This window comes from Malaclemys terrapin, chromosome 15 (genome assembly GCF_027887155.1).
Source record: "Malaclemys terrapin pileata isolate rMalTer1 chromosome 15, rMalTer1.hap1, whole genome shotgun sequence".
Lineage (NCBI taxonomy): Eukaryota > Metazoa > Chordata > Testudines > Emydidae > Malaclemys > Malaclemys terrapin.
The window spans coordinates 16859197-16884366 of record NC_071519.1 but is presented as its reverse complement, the minus strand read 5'-3'; the positions used below and the strand labels follow the sequence as shown (position 1 = coordinate 16884366).

Genomic DNA, 25170 nt, shown 5'->3' with positions numbered 1-25170 from the left:
TAAGAACTTTTCACCAGACGCTTTTCTCAGTTAGGGCTCTTCTCCATATTTTGTATTTGCCATAGGCTCTTCTCTTCAACAAGGGATATTTCCTGGCTGGTTTTCTACTTCATCCCCAGACACTTTTGGCCGCAGAGCTGTTCAGGAAAAGTCACAAGGCCTTTTTTTTTTTTTTTTAAATAGGAACATTATATTTTTTATTCTTCTCATTCATAAATTAGGAGAACTAATTTAGCTCACATTTTTATTTTTATAAAGACCTCACTTTCAGGCAAAGAGCAAGCCTGGACAAGTTGAACCCAAAAGGTTTGGAAAGGTCTGAGCAAATAGAGGATTAGAGTGAAAATTGTCGTTCAGCTTTACCTGCAGAAGGGATCATCGCCACTCCTGCTTTACTTTTACTTCAGTTACTTTAAAGGAAGGGAGTGAAAGTTGTTCAGTTAGGGAACATTGGCCTGAAGCTAAAAAAGAAAGGTTTCTTCTACACTTCAGGAAAGTTTTTTTTAACAGTAAGAGAAAGTGGCGGTGAAACAGACTCCTAAAAGAGGTGGTTGAGGTATCACTTCAGGGATTCAGGAGCAGGTTAAATACAGCTTCAGTGGAGACTGTGGCAAGCCATCTTGAAGAGTGCTGGGGGTCCCACTGACAGTCCCTGTGGTTATTCCTATTATCTATGATTACATGAATTCTTTCCAGACATCTAATGGAATGTTTCTGCAATGACTTTTAGCATTAGATAATACTGCTGAGGAAAGAATTCTGATTGGTAATGAGGTTTCTACCATGAGAGAGCTAATTTTGATTGAATATTATGATTAATGCACTTCACAAGATGTATTTATTTAGAGCACTCACCACTATCCCAAAGGGAAAAGTCTCTACCTTATTCTTATTTTCCAATGCATTAACTGTTAGGAACAGAGTGTTGAGGTTAATTGCCCAAGGTCCATTGGAATTTCGTGGCAGTCTCAGGAAAAGAGCCCTGATCCCTAAGATGATAGACTCATGTCTCAACCACTACATCACAGTGTCTCTCATGCAAATTCATCTCTACTTAGGCCTACTGTAAAATGGTTGAGACTTATCCATCTTTGGAAAGAAACTTGGGAACTACAAATGGAACAGTGTTATATGTACAAAGCACTGGTATTAGACATCTCTTTCTGAAAGGGGAACTGAAGCACAGAAAGGTTGAATGGAACTAAAGACTAAAATGTTGTAATTTAGGCACTAACCAGAGATGAGTCCTCAGCCCTGCCTAGAGTCTGACTTGACGCACTGTGTATGGATCTTTGCAGCACATTTCCCAACACTGGAGTGAAGGTGTCCATGTTGTACATACATGCATAGCTAAATTAGCTGCATAGACAGAGTTGCCAAGTTTTGTGTAACTCCATGTGACATTTTATGCAAATTATTGAATTGACTGATTTGCCTATTTCTGACTGATTTGCATATAGCCATAAACTTTGGGTTAAAAAAACATTCTGTGGCTGTAGTGCTCATGCAGCACTTGTGAATGAATCCCTCTGCTCATCTACAAAGCAGCATCACAGAACGCTTCACCCACGTCCTGGCCTGCCAGCTTGCCAAGCGCTGATCTGGGGGGAATCTCTAGGGATCACAGAGGAAGTTCAGTCCCCATGTCCCAGGTCATTCTTGCTCTCTCTGCTTAGTCTGCCAACTAGCGCGAAGAGTGTTGGTGAGTTTGTGCTGTGGGAATTTTAGCTAAGGGACAATGCATGTTAGCAGGCTCATAAACCTCAATGTGTGTCTAGGCCAGGGGTCGGCAACCTTTCAGAAGTGGTGTGCCGAGTCTTCATTTAATCACTCTAATTTAAGGTTTTGCGTGCCAGTCATACATTTTAACGTTTTTAGAAGGTCTCTTTCTATAAGTCTATAATATATAACTAAACTATTGTTGTATGTAAAGTAAATAAGGTTTTTAAAATGTTTAAGAAGCTTCATTTAAAATTAAATTAAAATGCAGAGCCCCGGACTGGTGGCCAGGACCCAGGCAGTGTGAGTGCCACTGAAAAATTAGCTCGTGTGCCACCTTTGGCACGCATGCCATAGGTTGCCTACCCCTGGTCTAGGCACTAGCCTTGGACAAAGCCACACTGTAAGTGTGGGTTACACAAGCACATAATTTGGGAAATTTCTTCTGAAAGCCAATATGGGGAAGCAGAAGAGACTTGAGTCTATCATATTAGAGAGCTGGATTCTTAACTTGCTCTGTTTGCAATTGCCTTTTCCATTCTTAGTAATCCTAGCTGTAAAATGGGTAAACGGTATTTGCTTTCCAAAAGGCTGGGGATGAGGACTTAGAGCCTGATTTTTTAAAGGTGTTTTGGCACCTGAAGATGCAGATAGGTGCCTAGTGGTATTTTCAAAAGTATCTCGGCTCTTGACTCAGAACTCAGGCTTTTTAAAAGATTTAAGCACCTATTAGGTGCCATCTTGCATCTTTAGGTGCCTAAATATCTTTTAAAAGCCCAGCACTTGTTAATAAGGGTAGGAATGTGCACAGAAAAATTAAGAACAGTCACGAGAAGAGTTGGGTTGAGAACTCATACCTTGTAGCTCAGTGCACCTGTCCCAAGGCTGCAGTACATGAGTAAGACACTTTCTAAGTCTGGCTTGCAATACTTCCCAGGGCAGTGGCCATTTGTAACCACCCCTACTGTTTTCCAACAGGAAAGACTCCTCAGCACTGGTGCCGGAATGGGCAAGAGGCTAACCATACTACTTCTCACAGAACTAGAACTATTAGGCACATGGTCTGAAGTGCTTCCCTGACACACAGAAAGTAGCATGTTGGCTGGAGCCTGTATCATTTCCTGAGGGGAGTGAATACCTGTCTACATCCAGTGACAAAAAAAACACACACTAGTATATTGCACATTTGCATACTCTTTCATATATTTGCAAGAACTCAGGCACAAACCATCAAAACCATGAGATTTCCCATTTTCAAGTTATGCTGCAGTAAACACCTGCAGAGAGTTGTAAAGGCGCACACTTAGGCTGTGCCTACATTTGATAAGTGCCGTATACTATATATAGAATCATAGAAGATTAGGGTTGGACCTCAGGAGGTCATCTAGTCCAACTCCCTGCTCAAAGCAGGACCAATCCCAGCTAAATCACTCCAACCAGGACTTTGTCTGTGAAGACCGAGGCAAAAAAAGCATTGAGTACTTCAGCTTTTTCCACATCATCTGTCACTAGGTTGCCTCCCCCATTCAGTAAGTATCCCACACGTTCCCTGACCTTCTTCTTGTTGCTAACATACCTATAGAAACTCTTCTTGTTACCCTTCACATCCCCTACTAACTGCAACTCCAATTGTGCTTTGGCCTTCCTGATTACATCCCTGCATACTCGAGCAATATTTTTATACTCCTTCCTAGTCATCTGTCCAAGTTTCCACTTCTTGTAAGCTTCCTTTTTATGTTTAAGCTCACCGAAGATTTCTCTGTTATGCCAACCTGGTCGTCTGCCATATTTGCTATTCTTTCCACACATCAGGATAGCCTAGTTCACCTGACAGGGATTCTCGGCCATATAATGGCATGACTGAGATGGGACTCAATCAATAAGGAACTAATAGATGAAAAAATAATTAATGCCAGTCAAAAGGTTTTCTTGGAAGATAAGGCTTGTCAAGCAAACCTGATATTCTTTAATGAGATCACAAGTCTGGTTGATAAAGGCAACTTGTATTGACTTAATACACCTGGACTTCTGTTAAGCACTTGCCTTATTACCACATGACAGTCTTATTAAAAATTAAATTACAAAATCAATATAGCACACAGTAGATGGATTAAACACTAGTTAACTGGTGGATCTCAAAGTAATTGTTAATGAGGAATCATTGTCCAATGAGAGTTTCTAGTGGGATCCCACAAAGATCAGCCCACTGAAATTAAAATGTTAGCAATGATATAAAGAAAAAATAAAAGCATTGCTAATAAAGTTTGTAGATGATACGAAGAGTGATGAATAATGTTTAGGACAAGTCCATTCCTCAGTGATCTTGATCACTTGGTAGAATGGGCTCATTTGAACAACATGCATTTTAATACAGCTAGATTGTATCAGAAACAAAGATGTGAAACACACTTACAGGCTGGGGAAACTATTCTGGAAAGCAGTGACTCTGAAAAGGACACAGAAGTCATGACGGATAACCAAGTGAACATGAGTTCCCAGGGTGAAGTGGTAGACAAAAGAGCCCAGCAATCCTTGTGTGTATATAAGCATTGAGTAGGAATAATAAGGTACATGCCATTGGTGCATATGATACTGGCCCAAGTATGCTGGAATATTGGGTCCTCTGTGGGTGAGGTTCTATGGCCTGCAATGTGCAGGAGGTCAGACTAGATGATCACTATGGTCCCTTCTAACCTTAAAGTCTGTGAGGTCCTATGTCCGCACTTCAAAAAGAATGTTGACAAAATTGAAAAGGATTCAGGAAAGAATTATTAAGGTCTGGAAAACATACATCACAGTGAGAGGTTTAAGAAGCTCAATCTATTTAGTTTTATTCAAGAGAAGATTTAGGACTTGTTTACACAGTGGTTTAGTGGATACTGGAGGGCTGTAGAATTTTATTCCACACTAGTGTGTCGTGCATTAACTGGCCCATTCGGACTCTGCTGACATGCACTAAAAGTTCTTCTTTGAGTGCTTGATCGTGTCAATTCCATTCTAGGTGTGCATGCACTCATATGCGTGGTTGTCATTGTTGGTGACTTTTGCCTCAGCAGAATCTGTGGCGCCCTCTAGAGTGCCGTGCTCATGCTGCAATATATCAGGCGCTGCCGGCCCTGAACCCTCTCAATTCCTGGTTAGTGGGAGTGCCTCTTTCCCTTGCCTCATTAAGAACCATTCAGCCTTAGGGCTTTGTAAATAGTGGTAATTGTTCTTAATAGTTATAGTTGCAGACAGTTAGTAGTTAGAGTCCCAGTGGGACTTTGCCCCCGGCGAGGCATGCCTTGGTCCCCCGGGTTCAAGCCGTGCACGGACTGTATCAGGCCTATGCCTGTTAGCGATCTCCACAGCAGCTGTCTCAAGTGCTTGGGTGAATCTCACATCAAGTTAAAGTTAAAGAAGCATGGGCTGGATGAATGGACTATAAGGTGCATAGAAAGCTGGCTAGATCATCAGGCTCAACGGGTAATGATAAATGGCTCCATCTCTAGTTGGCAGCTGGTATCAAGCAGAGTGCCCCAAGGGTCGGTTCTGAGGCCGGTTTTGTTCAATATCTTCATTAATGATCTGGAAGATGGCGTGGACTGCACCCTGGGCAAGTTTGCAGATGACACTAAACTGGGAGGAGTGGTAGATATGCTGGAGGGTAGGGATAGGATACAGAGGGACCTAGACAAATTGGAGGATTGGGCCAAAAGAAATCTGATGAGGTTCAACAAGGACAAGTGCAGAGTTCTGCACTGAGGATGGAAGAATCCCATGCACTGCTACAGACTAGGGACCGAATGGCTAGGCAGCAGTTCTGCAGAAAAGGACCTAGGGGTTACAGTGAACGAGAAGCTGAATATGAGTCAACAGTGTGCCATTGTTACCAAAAAGGCTAACAGCATTTTGGGCTGTATAAGTAGGAGCATTGCCAGCAGATCGAGGGACGTGATCATTCCCCTCTATTTCAGCATTGGTGAGGCTTCATCTGGAGTACTGTGTCCAGTTTTGTGCCCCACCAGGGCCGGTGCAACCACTAGATGAACTAGGTGGCCGCCTAGTGGTTGAGGGCGCCTAAAAGCCCACTCAGATGAGGAGATGGAGTGGAGGTGAGCTGGGGCGGGGGGGCACGGGGAGGGCTGCCCGCAATAACGGGGAGGGGGTGCACAGGGGAACTGCTCCCCGCCCCAGATCACCTCCACTCTGCCTCCTCCACTGAGCACACAGCCCCCACTCTAAATTTCCTCCAATTGGCGCCGCAAGCCTGGGAGGGGAGGAGAATTAGAGTGGCGCTGGCGTGCTCAGCAGAGGAGGTGGAGCGGAGATGAGCTGGGGTGGGCTCCCCGGGCAGGGTTAGCTTCCACGGGGGGGGCTCCCCGGGAGGGGTTAGCTGCAGGGGGGGGGTAGCTGCTGCTGCGGGGGGGCTCCCCGGGTGGGAGGGGGCGGCGGGTGGGGTTAGCTGCCGCGGGGGGGCTCCTCTGGTGGGGGGGTGTGGTCAGCTGCCGTGGGGAGGGGGCAGGGTAAGCTGGGTGGGGGGTGGCGCAAGGTGGAAGTTTCGCCTAGGGCACGAAACTTCCTTGCACCGGCCCTGGGCCCCACACTACAAGAAGGATGTGGAAAAATTGGAAAGAGTCCAGCGGAGGGCAACAAAAATGATTAGGGGGCTGGAGCACATGATTTATGAGGAGAGACTGAGGGAACTGGGATTATTTAATCTGCAGAAGAGAAGAATGAGGGGGGATCAGTGGTAACAGATGACAGAACAAGGAGTAATGTTCTCAAGTTGCAGTGGGGGAGGTTTAGGTTGGATATTAGGAAAATCTTTTTCACTAGGAGGGTGATGAAGCACTGGAATGGGTTACCTAGGGAGGTGGTGGAATCTCCTTCCTTAGAGGTTTTTAAGGTCAGGCTTGACAAAGCCCTGGCTGGGATGATTTAGTTGGGGATTGGTCCTGCTTTGAGCAGGGGGTTGGACTAGATGACCTCCTGAGGTCCCTTCCAACTCTATGATTCTATGATCCAGGAGAAGTGCTGCATTTGTAAGAACTTTTGGCCACAAACTCAGAAGGAGTGGGATATCTGTTTCAGAAGTCTCCTAATGGAGTCAGCCCTTCGCCTGGCATCTGAGCCCTCCCTCCAAGAATCAGCAAGTACCTCGGCATCGGTGTGTACTGCACCCCCAGCACCAGGCTCCACCCGGCACTGACCAACATCTCTGGTGCCTAAGAAGAAGGTGCGGAAGCACGGCTCCCTGGCACCAGGCAAAAAGGCCCAAGGTTCTTGGGGCAAGGGACCTAGTTCGGCCCGCCCAGCCACTCCGGAGTCACAAATGTGCGCCTCTCCAGTTGGGGCTCTGAGCCCCTCAAAAAGTGCGTCACTGACTCAGGCAGGGGCGGCAAGTTATATGGGACCGTGGTGCCTGGGCTCCAGCAATATTCAGGGCCTGGGGGCTCAGCTCCACCAATGTCTGATGCCAGGTCTCTCCCCTGGCCCCACCTGCTGCCCCTGCGCACCTCCCCCAAGTGTCCCCCGGCCCCCACTTGCTGCCCCTGCGCACCTCCCCCGGGCCCCAGAGCATCCCTACCTCAAGCCAGTGGCTGCCTCCTACAGCTCCGTGCTGCGTTCTGCTCTGCTGGCTCCCGGCATCAACTGCCGCTGCAGGTCCTAGTGCCCCCCAACCACTAGTGCCAGGGCAGTCTGACCCCGACCCTGCCCTTCCGCCTCAGACCCTTCCCTTTTCTGGCGGGACCCTCTGACAGCACAGCCCTCCCCCACACACCCGCAGTCACAGCTCCTGCCCCATGCTGGGCAAGGGGCAGCCCCACCCCCAGTGAGGCTATAGTGAGGGCAGCAGCAGGGGACGAGGTGCACATGTGATGGCAGCCCCCCCAGCATTCACCACAGGGGAGGCGAGGGGGCTTCCTGGACCTGAGAGGGGACCATGGAGCATATGCAGTGATAGTTTGCTGCCGGGAGGGACAGGGGGGCCCTTCTCCCAGAGCTCACTGCGGCCAGTGCGGAGAGGGCTAGTGGGAGTCCTCCTTTCTGGCCCCAATCTCCAGGGCAGCCTTCCTGCATCCCAAACTCCTCATCCCCAGTCCCACCCCACCCCACAGCCCGCACCACCAGTCAGAGCCCTCACCACCCCATACCCCAACCCTCTGCCCTAGCCCTGAGCCCTTCCCACACTCCAAACCCCTCATCACCAGCCCCATCCCAGAGCCCTCACATTTTAAAATTATTTTTAAAAATATATATCTGCTTACAAGGCAAGTGTGGGGGGGTGGAACTTGGACCTGATCTGGGCACCACCAAAAATTATACAAACCTGCCACCTCTGGACCCAGGGGAGTGGTATGTGATCCAAGCCCCTGTTGGCACTGGCACCTATCCAGGCCTCCCTGGCACGGAGAGAGCAAAGGCCTCCACCAGCGCTGTTGATGCAGCAGGATGTGGCAAAGGCTCCCCAAGATGGCATGCCAGCTTCCATGATTCCTCAGGGTTAATGGAGCGTCGACACTCCTCTGAGACAAGACAGCGCTCCCCACCACAACGCTGCAAATCCCTGGAGTCACAGCCCAGATCCTGTGGGGCTCACCCCCAGTCATCGGCACTGCAATCGCGGTCACCGCCACCCAGGCACAGTTTGCCTGAAGATCGACTTCAGTCTCCACATTACCGGCACCACTCGCCCTCCTACCGGTTGGCCTCTTATTGAAGATCCCCATCACCTGCCATGTAGGAACACTCCCCATCCAGGCTGTGGTCTCCCCGGCACTGCTACCAATTGCCCCAGTACCAACGCCGCTCATCCCACCCCGGGCACCAGTCTCCGATGGCAGCCATTAGCAGGCACACTCAGGCATCAACAGCTCCTCCATTGTAACCAGAAGAGGAGTTCTCAAGTACGGCGGGCTGAGTTAGCCCCTCGCCCAGGTCTCACCGGCATGATAGGGGCTCCGAGACCACGTCAACTTTGGCACAGCAGTGGTATCAAGGCCAGGGGCCAAACCAGTGGCCTTATTGGGGTACATGGGGAATGCTGGTCATGGCAATGTCCTCTTCCCAATGCTCTTTGGCCGCCACCGCAGAGCAATAGTAGACAGCACCAGTAGCATCGGCGTCACCTGGCTCAGTGCATGCAGATCACGCAGAGGTCGGAGTAGAGGAAGCGATACCCACCCCTAAACCTCCCTCCCCAGTGGTGGACGAAGCCCTACCTGGAAAGAAGATTTCAGATGCTACAGGGCTCTTTGATTTAGCAGATAAAGGCATGAGAAGATCCAATTCTTGGAAGCTGTATCTAGAAAATATCAAATTGTAAGTAAAGCACAAATCTTTGACAGTGGTGTTGGAGCATTGCTCACTCCTCGCTTACAGACAGCCCCCCAACCTGAAGCAAATACTCACCAGCAACTACACACCACACCACAGAAACACTAATCCAGGAACCAATCCCTGTAACAAACCCCGTTGCCTTCTCTGTCCCCATATCTACTCTAGCAACACCATCATAGGACCCAACCACACCAGCCACACCATCAGGGGCTCATTCACCTGCAAATCTACTAATATGATATATGCCATAATGTGCCAGCAATGCCCGTCTGTCATGTACATTGGCCAAACTGGACAGTTTCTACGTAAAAGGATAAATGGACACAAATCAGACATCAGGAATGGTAACATACAAAAGTCAGTAGGTGAACATGTCAATCTCCCTGGACATTCAATAACAGATTTAAAAGTAGCCATTCTTCAACAAAAAAAACTTCAAAAACAGACTTCAAAGAGAAACTGCAGAGCTACAATTCATTTGCAAACTTAACACCATCGATTTGGGCTTGAATAGGGACTGGGAGTGGCTGGCTCACTACAAAAGCAATTTCCCCTCTCTTGGTATTGACACCTTCTCATCAATTATTGGGAGTGGACAACATCCACCCTGACTAAATTGGCCTTCAACATTGGTTCTCCATTTGTAAGGTAACTCCCTTCTCTTCATGTGCCAATATATATTTATGCCTGTATCTGTAATTTTCACTCCATGCATCTGAAGAAGTGAGTTTTTTACCCACAAAAGCTTATGCCCAAATAAATCTGTTAGTCTTTAAGGTGCCACCGGACTCCTCGTTTTTTTGTGTGGATACAGACTAACACGGCTACCCCTTTGATACTTGCATAATTACAGTTACCATCAACAGCCTATTAGCTGGTTGATCCTAAGTCTGCCGTTGTAAGACAAAATTACAAAATCTTCATGCTCTCAAACGTTTAGGAGCAGAAAGACAGACAGATTTCCACAATGAGCAAACCTTCCAAAAAGTGAGCCACCAGGTCAGAGAGACTCCCATTCCGTGTGTGAAATTTAATAGACTAGGCAAAGCATGTTGAGGAAAGGTGGGGCAGCAGCTCCTAGCTTTAACTTCAGGAAAGGTGAAAGGGGCTTAATTACACAACTTCACACTCTATGAAGTGGCGAAGCAGGGACGCCTGTGAAGTTCCCAGTCAAGCTGTGCTTGCTCTGTCTCGTGCTCAGTATTCTTCTTTGAGAGAGTTGATGTCCTGGTTGGAGCACAACACTGGACAAAGGAGCTGGTTTCTATTCAATTCCTACTACAACAGGCACTCTGTGGCAAGGGGTTTTCAGTGGTGCAATAAAGGTGAATAATCTCTGTACTTTGGATAACAAATTAGTTGGAAGAGTTTCAGGGAATTTTTTTTTAGCCACAAACCTATGTAGCTAGACAATAAAATCTGCTTTATTTTAACATTGCTTTGCAAATCAAGAGCAAATGCTGTGACTCTTGTTTCTCCAGCATTGTTACTCTTTGTGTTACTCCCAACAGAAAAACAAACAGGGTATTCATCCGTTCAGTTCATGAATGATCGGTGTGTTTCCTTTGCCCTAGCTGTACACTCAGAGCGCATTAAAGCAGCTGCCACGCATTCCTTCCCCCTACCCCAAACGTTGGTTTGTGATTACTATTCTATTTTTAATCTGAAGATACTCTTCCACAGCTGCTTGTCTTATGTTTCCCTGATATGACTCGGTGCTCAGCTCTGGGACATTTGTACAAAGTAGCCAAACACAGAGAAGATTTCAGTTTGTAGCCTGATCTCTGCCATTGCTGATTTATCCCTTGTTTTCGTGTCATTGTGTGGGAGGCTGTTTTGGCAGTGTTGAAATGATTGGCTGTGCAGGGAGTCTCTCTGTCCAGAGGTATTGTACACAAATCTGACTCAAGCTGCAGAAGGCATTCTTATTATCTAAGTAACCTTCAGGAGGAAACAGGGGAAGAATGGAATCTAAATCCCCTGCTTTCCAAATTCACTCCAAGTTTGGGTTATTGCAAACACCCTCAGGGCTTGGCTACACTTGCGAGTTAGAGCGCATTAAAGCAACCCCGGGCGCCCTAGCTCACTACCCATCCACACTGGCAAGGCACGTAGAGCGCTCTGACTCCAGGGCCAGAGCGCTCCTGGTAGTCCACCTCAGCGAGAAGATTAACGCTTGGTGCGCATTGGCTGAAATGTCCGGGTGTCAGTGTGAACGAGGTGTTGCATTACTGCGCTCTGATCAGCCTCCAGAAACATCCCATAATCCCCTTAAGTTAAGTGCCACTCTTGTAATTGTTTTGTAATCGCTGCAGGAATGCGGATATGCCCTTTGAAAGCTCCGTTTCTGACAGCCGGCATGCTTATCTGCTCTGAGACAAAGCAACCATTACTGTGGAATGCTGTGTGAGAGAGATAGAGAGAGAGAGAGGCGAGGGGGGGGAAGGGGGATCTGCTGCTGTTTGAACTTACAAGATAGCATGCTGACATGCTCTCAACCCCCCCAAAACCCACTCTCTCTCTCCCCACATATACACAACACACTCTCTGTCACACTCCACCCCACCCCCCCATTTGAAAAGCACGTTGCAGCCACTTGCATGCTGGGATAGCTACCACAATGCACTGCGCTCTGTGGTCGTTACAAGAGCTGCTAATGTGGCCATGCCAGTGCACTTGCAGCCGTCAGTGTGGACAGATTGCAGCACTTTTCCTACTGCGCTCTACGAAGGCTGGTTTAACTCAAAGCGCTCTACATCTGGAAGTGTAGCCATGCCCTCAGTTTTCACATTTCCACCACCCTTGGACTACGTTGTCACGGACTCACAGATCGTGCCCACCCGTGGCCCTGTGCAGTCTACGGGGGGTGCCCCTTTCAGTGAGACAGCCCTTTTCGGGGGTCCACTCTCTCTCTGGGGTTAAGCTCCTCTGCCTCCTGGAGCTGCACCTCTCTGAGCCTTAGCGCATCTGTCTCTGCCGTGGGCCCTCTCAGGGAGTCCACTCACTCTGGACCCCCCGGGCCTCCACCCCCAAAGGGGATGATGCAACCCTGTTCTCTAGACCAGAGTGACTCTCAGCCAGCGTAAAACAGGAGCGTTTATTGAACATTGAACACAGCACAGGAAACTCTCTGACCCTCAGGCTTGGCCTCCCTCCGCACAGCATATCCCAGTCTCTCCCTGCATCCAGGTGGGCTCTGCCTGCTCCCCCTCTCCAGCCCAGAGATCCCCTGCTTCCCAGCTGGGCATCTGAGATCACTGGCCCCAAGCCCTGCCTCTGTCCATTGTCTTCTCTCCAGGTAAACAGGGTCGCCTCGGCCTCCTGTCTTCTGGCCCCCTCTGGCTGGAACCGGCTGGTTAGGTCATGGGGTCCTCTCTTCGCAGCCCATTGTCCTCCCACTGGCCAGAACTGGCTGCTGGGTCTCCGGGTCGCCAGATCACCAGTCACTGGGGTATCCATCCTCCAGTCCATTTGCTGGGGTCCCAAGTTCCCTCTCCAGTACTCTGTAACAACAAACTCCCTCTCCCCTCCCTTGTTAAACCAGTAACACCCAGGGAAACTGAGTCCCACCCCCTCTGCATGCAAACCATTGGAAAACAAGGAAAAAACAAGAAAATCCCCCACTTCGTCATATACACTATTCAGCTTTTCCTTGAAAGCCTGCTGGCATAGAGAGGCTAAGCCCAAGAAAAATGAAGCAAGCATCACTTGCAGCAGACTTTATCAATCCTGAGGTGGTAACAGGCCACTTCATTTTGAATGGTCTCTTAGAATATGTGTTAACTATGTATGCTAAACAATCTGTTCCATCTTTTATTTAGCTGTGACACTCTGAGTACCTTTCATGGACCTCAAGGACAGCTCTGTGTAGCTTGAAAGCTTGTCTCTTTCCCCAACAGATGTTGGCCCAATAAAAGATATTACCTCACCCACATTGTTTCTTTAATCAGTCATTTCATTCTCTTCAGTACCTGGCTCTAAAGAGGGACACAGCAGCAAAGTGGAACTGTCCTAACCAAACCACTGCATTCCATCAGTCCTGCTTGGGTTATCAGAACCCCTCCTAAGTTGCTAGTGTATGGAAATCCCTGTGTTTGTGGGTCAGTTTTTTCCTTGACAGCTAGCTTTTGGGAAACCAGGGTTTATATTTATAAAAAAGGACTTTCTTTAGCGTGTGCTTACACACAGTGCTGCTTACAATTAAATGCAGTGTGCTGAATTTGCTCCCAAGAGCTTTGTAGGTCTGTAACTTCACTGGTCAATCATCTCATCTTTCCCTGGAGTGAAATGCAGAAAATGTCTTTATTAGAGGTATGGAACAGCTTGCATATGAGGAGGGCTTAATAAGACTGGGACTTTTCAGCTTGGAAAAGAGACGACTAAGGGGGATATGATAGAGGTCTATAAAATCATGACTGGTGTGGCGAAAGTAAATAAGGAAGTGTTACTTATAACACAAGAACTAGGGGTCACCAAATGAAATTAGTAGACAGCAGGTTTAAAACAAACAAAAGGAAGTATTTTCATATAGAGGATCGGTCCATCAATGGCTATTAGCCAGGACAGGCAGGGATGGTATCCCTAGCCTGTTTGCCAGAAGCTGGGAATGGGTGACAGCGGATGGATGTCTTGATGATAACCTGTTCTGTTCATTCCCTCTGGGGCACCCGGCATTGGCCACTGTCGGAAGACAGGAGACTGGGCTAGATTGATCTTTGGTCTGACCCAGTATGGTCGTGCTTATGTCCCTCTCAGCTGATGTCTCTTTGGAAACTGTGAAATGACCGTCTTTATGTATTCAAAATTACGTAGCTCTTGCCACCCTCTTCCCCTCCCCCTCCACTTGCACCCTGGATAGGAATGTGGTGAAGCAGAGAGAAGTCTCTCCTCTCATGCGGACCCTTGGCTAATATTAACAGTCAGTATAGGGGAACACAGATTATTTTCAAATTGCACTGAATCTGGAGCAATGCAAAATTTTGTGGTCTGCCATAATTTCTCAGGAATTCACCTCCATTTGTATAAAGAAATGGAAGTGCAGTGGGTAAAAGGAAGAGACATTCAACAGAGTAAGGAAAATCAAATGAAGGCAAAGGTCCCCCTCCCCAAACATGTTCAGGAGGAGAGAGGGATTGGAGCAGTTGGTTGGGAAGGGGTAAGGAATTCACACTGCTCTGGAATATTTGTATGGATGTTAACGTGTATTTCTCTGATTCAGTTGGTGACAGCTGCTGAATTGGACCGTTGTTAATTTTGTGTGACCTTTGGATAAGATTTGAGAGCTGCAGCATTTCCTCTCCTTCAACAGGGCTAAGGGTTACTGGTGGGTAGCTGGGTGATGACAATAGGAATTGGTGGGAATTATATTTGGAAAAATAAAATGCTAGACATTCTAATAAGAAATGGCTTGTTCCGCATTTCAATCCAGATGCTAATTCCTTGGGGTTTGTACTGTTAAATGTACTGACTTTTCAGCTATTTGTTCCCAAAATACGAGTCTGGAATGGAATGGTTTGTCTGAATCCTGGCTTCTGGTGGAGAGAGAGGCAAATGGGTGGTACAGTGGGGAGGCACCAGATCTGTACACTGTTCCTAGTGAAAAGAATGTCTTTGTGTTTGTCAAGGTTCCTTCCCCACTCTGAACTCTAGAGTACAGATGTGGGGACCTGCATGAGAACCTCTAAGCTTATCTATTCGCTTAGATCTGGTTTTGCTGCCACCACCCAAATTATTTGAGTCATTTGGGAAACTCTGTCTACCCCCCCCCTCCCCCAGAATATCTCCCTCCCAAGTACTATAACCCTTCCCTGGGTAGCCTTGAGAGACTTCTCCACCAATTTCCTGGTGAACATCGATCCAAACCCTTGGATCTTAAAACAAGGAGAAATTAACCATTCCCCCTCCTTTCCCCCACCAATTCCTGATGAGTCCAGATCCAACCCCCTTGGATCTTAAAACAAGGACAAATAAATCAGGGTCTTAAAAAGAAGGCTTTTAATTAGAGAAAGAAAGGTAAAAATCATCTCTGTAAAATCAGGATGGAAAATAACTTTACAGGGTAATCAGAATCAAAGAGCCCAGAGGAACCCCCTCTAGCCTTAGGTTCAAAGTTACAGCAAACAGAGGTAAACCCTCTAGCAAAAGGAACATTTACAAGTTGAGAAAACAAAGATAAAACTAACACGCTTTGCTTGGCTGTTACTTACAAGTTTGAAATATGAGAGACTTGTTTAGAAAGATTTGGAGAGCCTGGATTGATGTCTGGTCCCTCTTAGTCCCAAGAGCGAACACACCCAAAAACAAAGAACACAAACAAAAGCCTTCCCCCTCCCCAAGATTTGAAAGTATCTTGTTCCCTTATTGGTCCTTTGGGTCAGGTGTCAGCCAGGTTACCTGAGCTTCTTAACCTTTTACAGGTAAAAGGATTTTGGTGTCTCTGGCCAAGAGGGATTTTATAGTATTGTACACAGGAGGGCTGTTACCCTTCCCTTTATAGTTATGACAGTGTTTTACTACAGGGTAAGGACTATCAGGAAATTCCCTGCCTGGTACCAGAGGCCTTGTTGCCAGCCCTACTGTATTTGAGTCTCTGATTGTCTTTGGAGCTTCAATGACAAAGAGTGAACTGTAGCTTTGCCATGAGCTATGAGCGAGGGGCAGTGTGGTCATGCTGCCCCTGGAGCAAACCAAGGGGCAGATTGTGGCTCAGAGGCACAGTCTCCTCTCTGGATGGGTCCCCACTTACTCTGACGGGGAAATACCCCCATTCCAGATCCATGCCAAGCATTTCAGCATAGCCAGTACATTGGGGTGGAGCCAAGGCTTTGACCATTCCCCACATGGCCCCATCCACTCTTCCCCCCTTGTGCAAGGGAGTGCTGTCCTTCTCATGCTGCTACCTGCAATCCAGCACAAGGGATTAAGGTTATGCACTCTTACTTCCTTGTGCAGCTGCCACATCTACCCGAGATCGACCATCATTCCTGAAATGTGACATTGCTTTGTGGTAATAAGTGTTTCAAGCTGTTTTGTGCTGGTACAGGGTGGGCATGAAGAACCTGATCTTTGCAGGTCAGAGATCTTTGCCAGTAAGGGCAGAGTTTATAAGTCGGTGGCTATAGCTCCAGGGTGGGAAGAAATGTGAGCAGATAGGCTCCTGCAGCTTGCAAGATCGGATGTGGTCTTTTGCAAAACGTGTGGATCTGCAAAGAAAAATAGCCTTTTTATGTTTTCTTTTTATTGTTCCAGTTTTTTGTTTGCTCCCCTTTCTCCATGCTTGTCATTTCCCCTCCCCCGAACACCAGTCCCTGTCTTTTTGATTTCTTTTGGCATGGGATGGGATGCAATGGAAGAAATGATTTTTCACCCCAGTTTTGGCCAGCTCTGGGCTCCAGCAAGGGCAGCAGCACTCACTTACCAGAGCTGGGCTTTCTAAAGAGCTGTGCAGCTCTGACTTACTCAGAAAGCTAGGTAGCTGGGTCACGCACATTGCCTAAATGCTGACTCATGGGGAGGCCTTTGCATTGGCCTCCTCTGTGCTAAGAGACATGCAGCCTGGTGTTTGGTGCAGTTCAGCCAAGGCATTAAAGTCAGCATGTGGTTCCATCCTCACTCCGACTGCTGGGTCAAATTCGCTACTGGCCTGCACCTGGTGTCCTGGTCAGAAATAGCCCAGCTTTGATGACCTGCCAGTCACGTTATAAAATTCACCTGATAGGGGTTTTGGGAGAGGGGGCTGAGGGTGTCCTGCCTAGAACAGGTTTCAGAGTAACAGCCGTGTTAGTCTGTATCCGCAAAAAGAAGAACAGGAGTGGGCTGTAGTCCACGAAAGCTTATGCTCTAATAAATTTGTTAGTCTCTAAGGTGCCACAAGTACTCCTGTTCTTCTTTCTGCCTAGAACAATGCAGGGTGGAATAGAACTTTCCTTGCAGGTAGCTGACTGGCAGAGCTCCTGTCTAAATGATTCATTCCATGCTCTTGGGCTTGCTGTAATGCTAATGCTATGTTAGGGTGTCTAAACTCTTGGAGAAGTGTTGCTTTTTATTATTATGTCAAAATAAATGAGAACCAATAGGTACTCAGAATAGTAGAGATTTACACAGACTTTGCATGGCTGTAAATGATAATACAAGATGCAGGGCAATGGTGGAACAGATCTGTTATTCCTGAATTTTTCATGTCAGACCCTTCCTGTCCTAAAAAGACTTGTTGTGGGGAATAGGTCTAAACAATTGGGCATCTGTCTTTTCTAATGGTTCTGGCATCTTCCAATTAAGCCATGGAATAGCTTCCAAGAAATATATTGACACAGAGACACACACAAAAACACCACAAGGCAATCAAGCACACCGGCACAACCCTCCAAAAAGTCACACAGACACCAATGAGATCAGCAAAACCACAGACAAAAAACATATGGTACATGATAACTAGGGCCCAGAGGTGAAAGTAAGCCGGTATGCCAGTAAGCCGTACCGGGGAGAATCAGCTTCCCCTGGTGGCTATTTAAAGGGCTTGGGGCTTCCAGCAGCGGCTAAAGCCCCGGGCCCTTTAAATTGCCACCAGAACCCTGCTGCCGGAGCCCTGGGGAATCGGCCTCTGCAGCTGGTAGCTCTGGGATGATTTAAAGGGCCTGGGGCTCCCAGCTGCTGATGCCCCGGGCCCTTTAAATCCTGATTTAAAGCGCCTGGGGATTTAAAGGCCCCGTCTCTTCCGGTTGAAGCCCCGCCCCCTCCTAAGGACTCCGGAGTACCGGTAAGTCCTTTAAGTTAGTTTCACCACTGCTAGGGCTCTACCAAATTCATGGCCATGAAGAACGCATCATGGACCGAGAAATCTGTCCTCCCTCCATGAAATCTGGTGTTTTGTGTGCTTTTACCCTATACTATACAGATTTCACTGGGGAGACCAGCATTTCTCAAATTGGGGGTCCTGCCCAAAAGGGAATTGCAGGGGATCACAAGGTTATTTTAGGGGGGTTGTAGTATTGCCACCTTTGCTTTTGCACTGCCTTCAGAGCTGAGCAGCCATAGAGAGCGGCTGTTGGATGGGCACTCGGCTCTGAAGGCAGTGCCCCGCCAGCAGCAGCGCAGAAGTAAGGGTGGCAATACCAGACCATCCCACCCTTACTTCTGCACTGCTGCCTTCGGAGCTGGGCGGCCGGAGAGTTGCAGCTGCTGACTGGGTGCCCAGCTCTGCAGGCTGCAGCGCAGAAGGGTGGCAATACCATACCATGCCATCCTTACTTCTGTGCTGCTGCTGGCGGCGGCTCTGCCTTCAGAGCTGGGCGCCCATCCAACAGCCGCTGCTCTCTGGCTGCCCAGCTCTGAAGACAGTGCTGGCGCCAGCAACAGCGCAGAAGTAAGGCTAGTAGTACCGCAATTCCCCTACAATAACCTTGCAAACCCCCCCCCCTCTTTTTTGGGTCAAGACCCCTACAATTACAACACTATGAAATTTCAGATTTAAATAGCTGAAATAAAGAAATGTATTATTTTAAAAATCCTATGACCATGAAATTGACCAAAATGGATTGCGAATTTGGTAGGGCCCTAATGATAACTCTGTGGAGAAAGGAGACAGACATACTCATAAATTCAGATACACTCACACACATGCAAACATGGACTCACTTGCACAGAGACGCACATATATAGAGGCAGTAACACACACAATTCACACACATGTAAATGCACAGGCACACTCACAGACAAAATGTGAGACAGAGACACACCCAGAGACACGTGAGCAGGACCCAGTGGCACATAAACACAGAGCTACAACCACACACATACAAGCACCCAGAGGGTCACATGCACATGATGCAATATTGATATTGCACACACGCACAGGGCCGGCTTTAGGCCAATTCCACCAATTCCCCGAATCGGGCCCCGCACCCAAGAGGGCCCCGCGCCCAGTGGGAGGGACGCCCAGAGTGGGGGGCAAGTGCCAGAGAATCCTTTCCCTGGCTAGAGGCCCCTTTTTAATTTTTACTCACCCGGCGGCGCTCCAGGTCTTTGGTGGCGGGTCCTTCACTTGCTCTGGGTCTTTGGCGGCACTTTGGCAGCGGGTCCTTCAGTGTTGCCGAAGATCCGGAGCAAGTGAAGGACCCGCCGCCAAGGACTAGGAGCGTGGCCCGTTCACTACAAGCCCCACGTGGTTTTTTTTTTTAGTCATCCCTGCCAGGGCCCCGTCGAAACTGTTCGAATTGGGCCCCGCACTTCCTAAAGCCAGCCCTGCACACGCATAGTCACAGAGAAGTTCCTCCCCTCCTTTCACTTACACATAGATCTGGTTTGTTATAAACCCCAGTGCTTTCTTGTCTTGTTTTAACAGATGACTGCCACAGCGCAACAGCCGGCTAAGGCACAGCCAGTGCACATCACAACACCCTCGGCAGCAGCCAACACCCCAGTCCCCAGCACTCCTATTGACCCTCAGGCGCAGCTGGAGGCTGACAAGCGAGCTGTCTACAGGTACAGAGAAACTACTGCCAGGCTGCTCTTTAATGTTCCTTCCCATCACTGGAGTGGCACGTTGAGCTATTACTGCAATCTGGCCTGGGGCTAACATGTCAGCAGGAGTCTACAGAGAGGCATTTGCTTAGGCGTCCTTCTCAATAGATTTGTCAGGAGGCAGCTTTCAGTTCACCTTAAACTAGGTGAGACCCATATTCCAGAAGAAAGAGTTTTGCTCTCTTTGTTAGAGAAATTAAAGGTACCTACACACCATCCTGCTGAACAATGTGCAGGAGACAGTGACCCCAGTGCACCTGGGATGCTAAAGATCAGGAACAATTACTATGTGATGGAAGATATTAGGATGAACTGCTCAGTGGATACTGGGGAATTCTGAATTCCTTCTGTTACTTTCCCTTCCTAATTTGTTTGGCTTCTCACCTGGTTATTCCTCGTATCTCACTGGTCTAAAATAGGGTGACCAGATGTCCCGATTTTATAGGGACAGTCCCGATGTTGGGGTCTTTTTCTTATATAGGCTCCTATTACCCCCCACCCCCTGTCCCGATTTTTCACACTTGTTGTCTGGTCACCCTAGGTCTAAAATGACCATGGGATTCAGTTATCATGGCTTTTTTAAAGGGGAATGTCTGGATACCGGGATACTATCTGATGCCTGTTTGGCTGCCTCTGTGACATAAGTAGTCAGCCAGACCTGCTCATCCTGCTGTCCAAGCCCCCCCTGGGCAGCAGGCTCACACTAGCAGTAATCCCCACGCCTCAGGGCAGAGAGCTAGCCCACATGATAGACCATGTAATCATCCACAGCGGTGGGCTCATCCTCTCCTTAACCCCTCAGCCATCACAACAGGGTGACTTTTGCATTGACCCTTCTGGGTAATTTCCCATCCCTGGCCTCATGCGCAGACACAAGAGGATGAGGAGAACATTTGCTCTTTAAAACTAAAAGTTGTCTGTATTATTAACTGCTAAACACAGATGAGCAAGCAGCAATGCCGCTGAGCAGGGATCCCAAATGTAGGCTCAAGGGGATTCCTGCTTCTTCATCTGGCAACCTTACACCTGGCTTTATTTCCTCTTTGATCCAAGGAAAAGGTTCTGTCGATTCAGCTTTCAGTGCATCTGGCCCCCTACTCAACTGGCTGGCCTACTGGACAATGGGGTAGGCTCCTTGGTGAAGAGATTGAGAGCTGGATTTTACCCTGCTCTGTCCCTGGGTCAGTCATTTATCCCGGTGCAAAATAGGTGACTATCAGACCAGAATGGCAGCGTTCTGTCCCCGCTTTGCTCGGGTGTATGGAAGGGCAACCGAGGCCTGGAAACTGAGGAACATTTCTGGTAAAGTGTCTGTAGCTGCATAAAAGCTAAAGTGATGTCTTTTTGTGGGCATTGAAGTAGACTAAACAGGTAGGCACTCCCAGTAAATGCACTTAGTAACTGGGTTAGCTGGTGCTACTCCAGCAGGTACGTATGAGAAAAGAAAATATCTGGAATAAAAAAAATGCAACAGAAAAAGCCTCTCTCTGCAAAATGTCCATGACAGCTGATAGGAGTGGCTGCCTCCTCTCCTACATTATTAATATAGTTATACAAATGTTGATCACAAGCTCTAAGCACTCAATAATATAATACAGGTATCTAGGTTCTGCTCACTGAAAGTACCATCCAACCTCAAGAGTAGAGAGTGCCATGGGGTAGGGCAGGATATTTGGTCAGTCTTTAACTGCTCATCCAAGCACTGGAATAAAGGGAGGCTGGTGGTATTAGAGGTGCAGCTGCAGTGGTGTTTAAGATTGCCTACAATTTTCCATTGTAAGACGGTGTTTTCAGTTGTTACAGTTTTTGCAGACCTTAACCATGCGGGTTGAAATTTTTCATGCTTGTTCTTGGCTTCAGAGGTTTTTGTTGTTTTGTTTCTTTTGAAATTTGAGTGAGAACTGTTCAGTTGTTTTTCAGCGAGGTCAGTGACAGGTAGCCGTGCCATTTTTTTAAACAGTTTAATGCTTCTATGGTTTGGAGAAGGAACTTGAAACTTGGAAGCCAGAGAGATCCTTTCCACTGTCCCTGTGAAAAATTCATCCACATTTTGTCAAGTTATAAGATACAGAAAGTCCTCATTTGTGCATGCACTGTAGAACTTGTTCAACATTGATCCCTTAGGGTACATCTACATAGCAAAAAACCCTGTGGCATCACATCTCAGAGCCTGGTTCAACTGTAGAGGTTCCTGCTTGGGCTGGAGCCCAGGCACTGAAACGCAGCGAGGGGGGAGGGTCTCAGAGCCCAGATGCCAGCCCAAACAGGAACCTCTACATGGCTATTTTTAGCCCCACAGTGCAAGCCTGAGTCAGTCTATGCTCTTTTTAGCCTGTGGTGCGAGCCTGAATCAATTGACCCGGGCACTGAGTGTCACTGATGTGAGGGGTGTTTTGCAGTGTAGCTGTGCCCTTAGTTTTATGAATATTTCAGCCAAACTGTTTGTGCTTCTAGGACCTACAGAATTTCCTGCATCACATGAGCTAGTGAGCCACATTAAACACAGCAAAATAGATCTTCCTGTTTCTGTTAATAATCCTTTGTACTTAACAAACCTTATTATTGAGCAAGACCTCATATGTCCCTATCCTAGAAAGCAAGCCTCCTCCTTTTACTGACGAGACTGCACAACATCACAAAGAACCAGGTATCAAATATGGCAGACCCAAGGACTCTTCCACTTAGCCACATCGTCTCTCAGAATGCATATACCAAATCTGTGCAGTTGGTTAGGATATTTGTAAGATATCCTACCTGCCCACTTTTGAGATGCACACATTAATGAGCACCATGTAAATCCAAAACACCATTGACATCCAAGAGTCTAAACTCTCAGGGCTTGTCTACTCTTAAAATGCTACAGCAGCACAGATGTGCTTCTGTAGCGCTTCAATGTAGACACTATCTGTGCCGACAGGAGGGATTCTCCTGTTGGTGTAGGTAATCCACCTCACTGAGAAGCGGGATTTGGGTTGAGGGAAGAATTCTTCTGTCTACATAGGGACTTAGGTCGGCTTAACAACGCTGCTCAGGTGGTGTGAATTTTTCACACCCCTAACCATAGGTGCCAACTTCTGCTCCTGCCGGTGGGTGGTTGACCTCCCTCTGCCCATGGCCCCACCCCCATTCCATCCCTTCCCCCAAGTCCCCACCCCTGCCCTGCCTCTTCACACCCTTGCTCCGCTTCCACCCCACCCCCATTCCACCCCCTTTCCCAAGTCTCCGCCCCCACCCTGCCTCTTCCCTGCCTCCTCCCTTGAGCGCACTGTGTCCCCGCTCCTCCTCGTGGAGTGCCGCCAAACAGCTGTTTGGCGGCGGGCAGAAGTGCTGGGAGGGAGGGGGAGGAGCAGGAACGCGGCGCTCTCAAGGAGGAGGTGGGGAAGAGGCGGGGGGAGCTTGACTGCCGGTGGGTGCAGAGCACCTGCTGATTTTTTTCCCGTGGGTCCTCCAGCCCCGGAGCACCCATGCAGTTGGCGTCTACGCCCCTAACCAATGTAGTTAATCGGACATAAATTTCTAGTGTAGACCAGGCCTAAGTCCTCTGATCTCCAACATTCTTCTGGAGGTTAGTGAACAGTTGTGCAAAACACTGGTGAAGTATGCGTCATCTCACCCTCTAGTGACTGGTGTGCTTTGAGAACAATAGCCTACTACTGCTACCAGCTAATGGCATTAGTTCTTCAATGCAGGTGGTTGAAGTCAGTAGTGTGGCTCAGAACGTTCTGGGTTCAAACCCATGCCGGGAGTCTATGGTTTCACATGATGGAATTCCTTTCTTTTACTAGTTTTTTTTCCCCTTGTGTGTATACATTATGATTCTAACGTCAGTTACACAATGCTCCGCCACTGTATGCTATGTTAACAGATGACAACAATATTGAAGTATTTGGCCCTCGGATGTGGAACTTCCTCCCTGTGAAATCTCCCTTACTCCCTCTGGCCCTGAATTTTAAAAAGCCCCAAGTCAGTTTTCCCCCCAAAGGTGTTAGAGGTTGTCCTGTATTAGTTTCCTTTCATTACTGCATTGCCATCCTTTGTATTAGAACCTTGTCATCGGGCAGTCCCACCTGGAGTGCCCTCCTGCAGCAGGTCACAGCATGCCAGGTGCACCTGCCTCACTTTTGCCTTTCAGAAATCTCGCAGACTCCACCACAGGCTCCCTTGCCTCAAAAGTAGCACTCCTTGGGCCTGGTTTATTACAAAAACATCATGCAAATACTCTAACACCAAGAGTCCCAAACATAGTCCTGAAACCCTGCTCTGTGTAGCAGAAACACCCCACCAGGCTCTCTTCTGGGCACGCCCCGTCACCAGACTCTGGTGTCACCCACCACATCTGTGCTCTCGTGCCCCCTACCAAAGGCAGGTGGAAGGTCTGCCAAGGCTCCCCACAGCAGCCTGGATGGCTGTTACCCTGGCCTGGCCAGGGGGGCAGGCCCTTGGAACGAAGAGGAGGGGCAGGCCCACAGCGAGGGCAGGGCCTCATAGCCCTCCTACTTTCATGAGGATCCAGCACCCCTAGAACACTTCTACTTCTCCACCTGTCCCTCTGGCAGCTCTCCACTGCCCTTCTTGACTGATCCAGGCAGCTCTGACACAGCAGGTCTCCCCTAGTCACAGCCTCCCTGACTATTTATAGGCCCTAGGTGCTCTTAGAATGGGAGCATCTGCTCTGGCCCAGCAGAGCTGGGCCTACTTCATTCAGAGAGGCCAGGCACCTTGGGACATGGGTAGCAAGTTGTATGGGCCCATGGTGGCCGGGCTTCAGGAATATTCAGGGCCGGGGGCCCTGCTCCACCAATGTTTGGAGCTGGGTCTCTCCCCCGGAGCTGCCTGGAGCGGGCCCCGGCTCCCGCCTGCCACCCCCCCCCCCCCCCGCAGGTCTCCCACCTGAGCCCGGGAGTGTCCCTGCCTGAATGAAAGTGGCGCGCGGCTCTCCCTTGCCTGCCTGTGCTGCCAGTGGCTGCTGCTGCCTATGGCTATAGCACAAGAGCAGCGCCAGCAGACTGAGCACCTCAGGAGGGGAGGAGGAGGCACACACGTGCTTGGCAGCCCTCCCCCGGCACCCACCAGGGGGAGACGCCAAGGGGGCTTCCGTCCGGGAGACATCTGGAGCGGACCTCACTCACCTGAGCAGCTGCTGGGGCTTCGGTGAGTGTTTGACCCTGTGATCCGCCCGCCCACAGCCCCACTCCTGCCCCACCCTGGGCAAGAGGCAGTCCCATCCCTCACTCCCAGTGAGGCTATGGCGAGGAGGCCACATGTGATGCAACCCCTCTCCCCCGGTACCCACCATAGGGGAGGAGAGGGGGCTTCCTGGACCTGAGAAGGGCCCTAGGAGCATGTGCAGTGACAGTGGTGCAGAGTGAGTGTGCTGCCGGGGAGGAGGGGGCGAGAGGCAGAGGAGCGGTCCCTCCCCCAGAGCTTACTGTTGCCAGGGGGAGAGGGTTGGGGTGGGAGGTCTTCTCTGGCCCTAGCCATTGGGCAGCTTGTCTGCACCCCAAGCTCCTCATCCCTGGCCATGCCCCACCCAGAGCCTGCGCCCTCAGCACCCCAAGCCCTGAGCCCCCTCCTGCACTGTGAACCCCTCATCCCCAGCCCCACCCCAGA

General features: G+C 48.8%; 1 protein-coding gene across 9 annotated transcripts in view; it reads left to right on the top strand.

Moving 5' to 3' along the window:
* Nucleotides 1-25170, top strand: part of PKNOX2 (PBX/knotted 1 homeobox 2) — a 624957-nt gene that overhangs the window by 371476 nt on the left and 228311 nt on the right. For 8 of the 9 annotated variants that reach the window (XM_054005412.1, XM_054005405.1, XM_054005406.1 and 5 more), the window contains one exon: nt 19382-19521. In XM_054005412.1, the coding sequence (XP_053861387.1) occupies nt 19382-19521 (140 nt within the window). Of the gene's footprint in view, nt 1-3226; nt 3249-19381; nt 19522-25170 lie in introns of those variants that run through there. The other variant, XM_054005413.1, reaches the window with a different exon arrangement.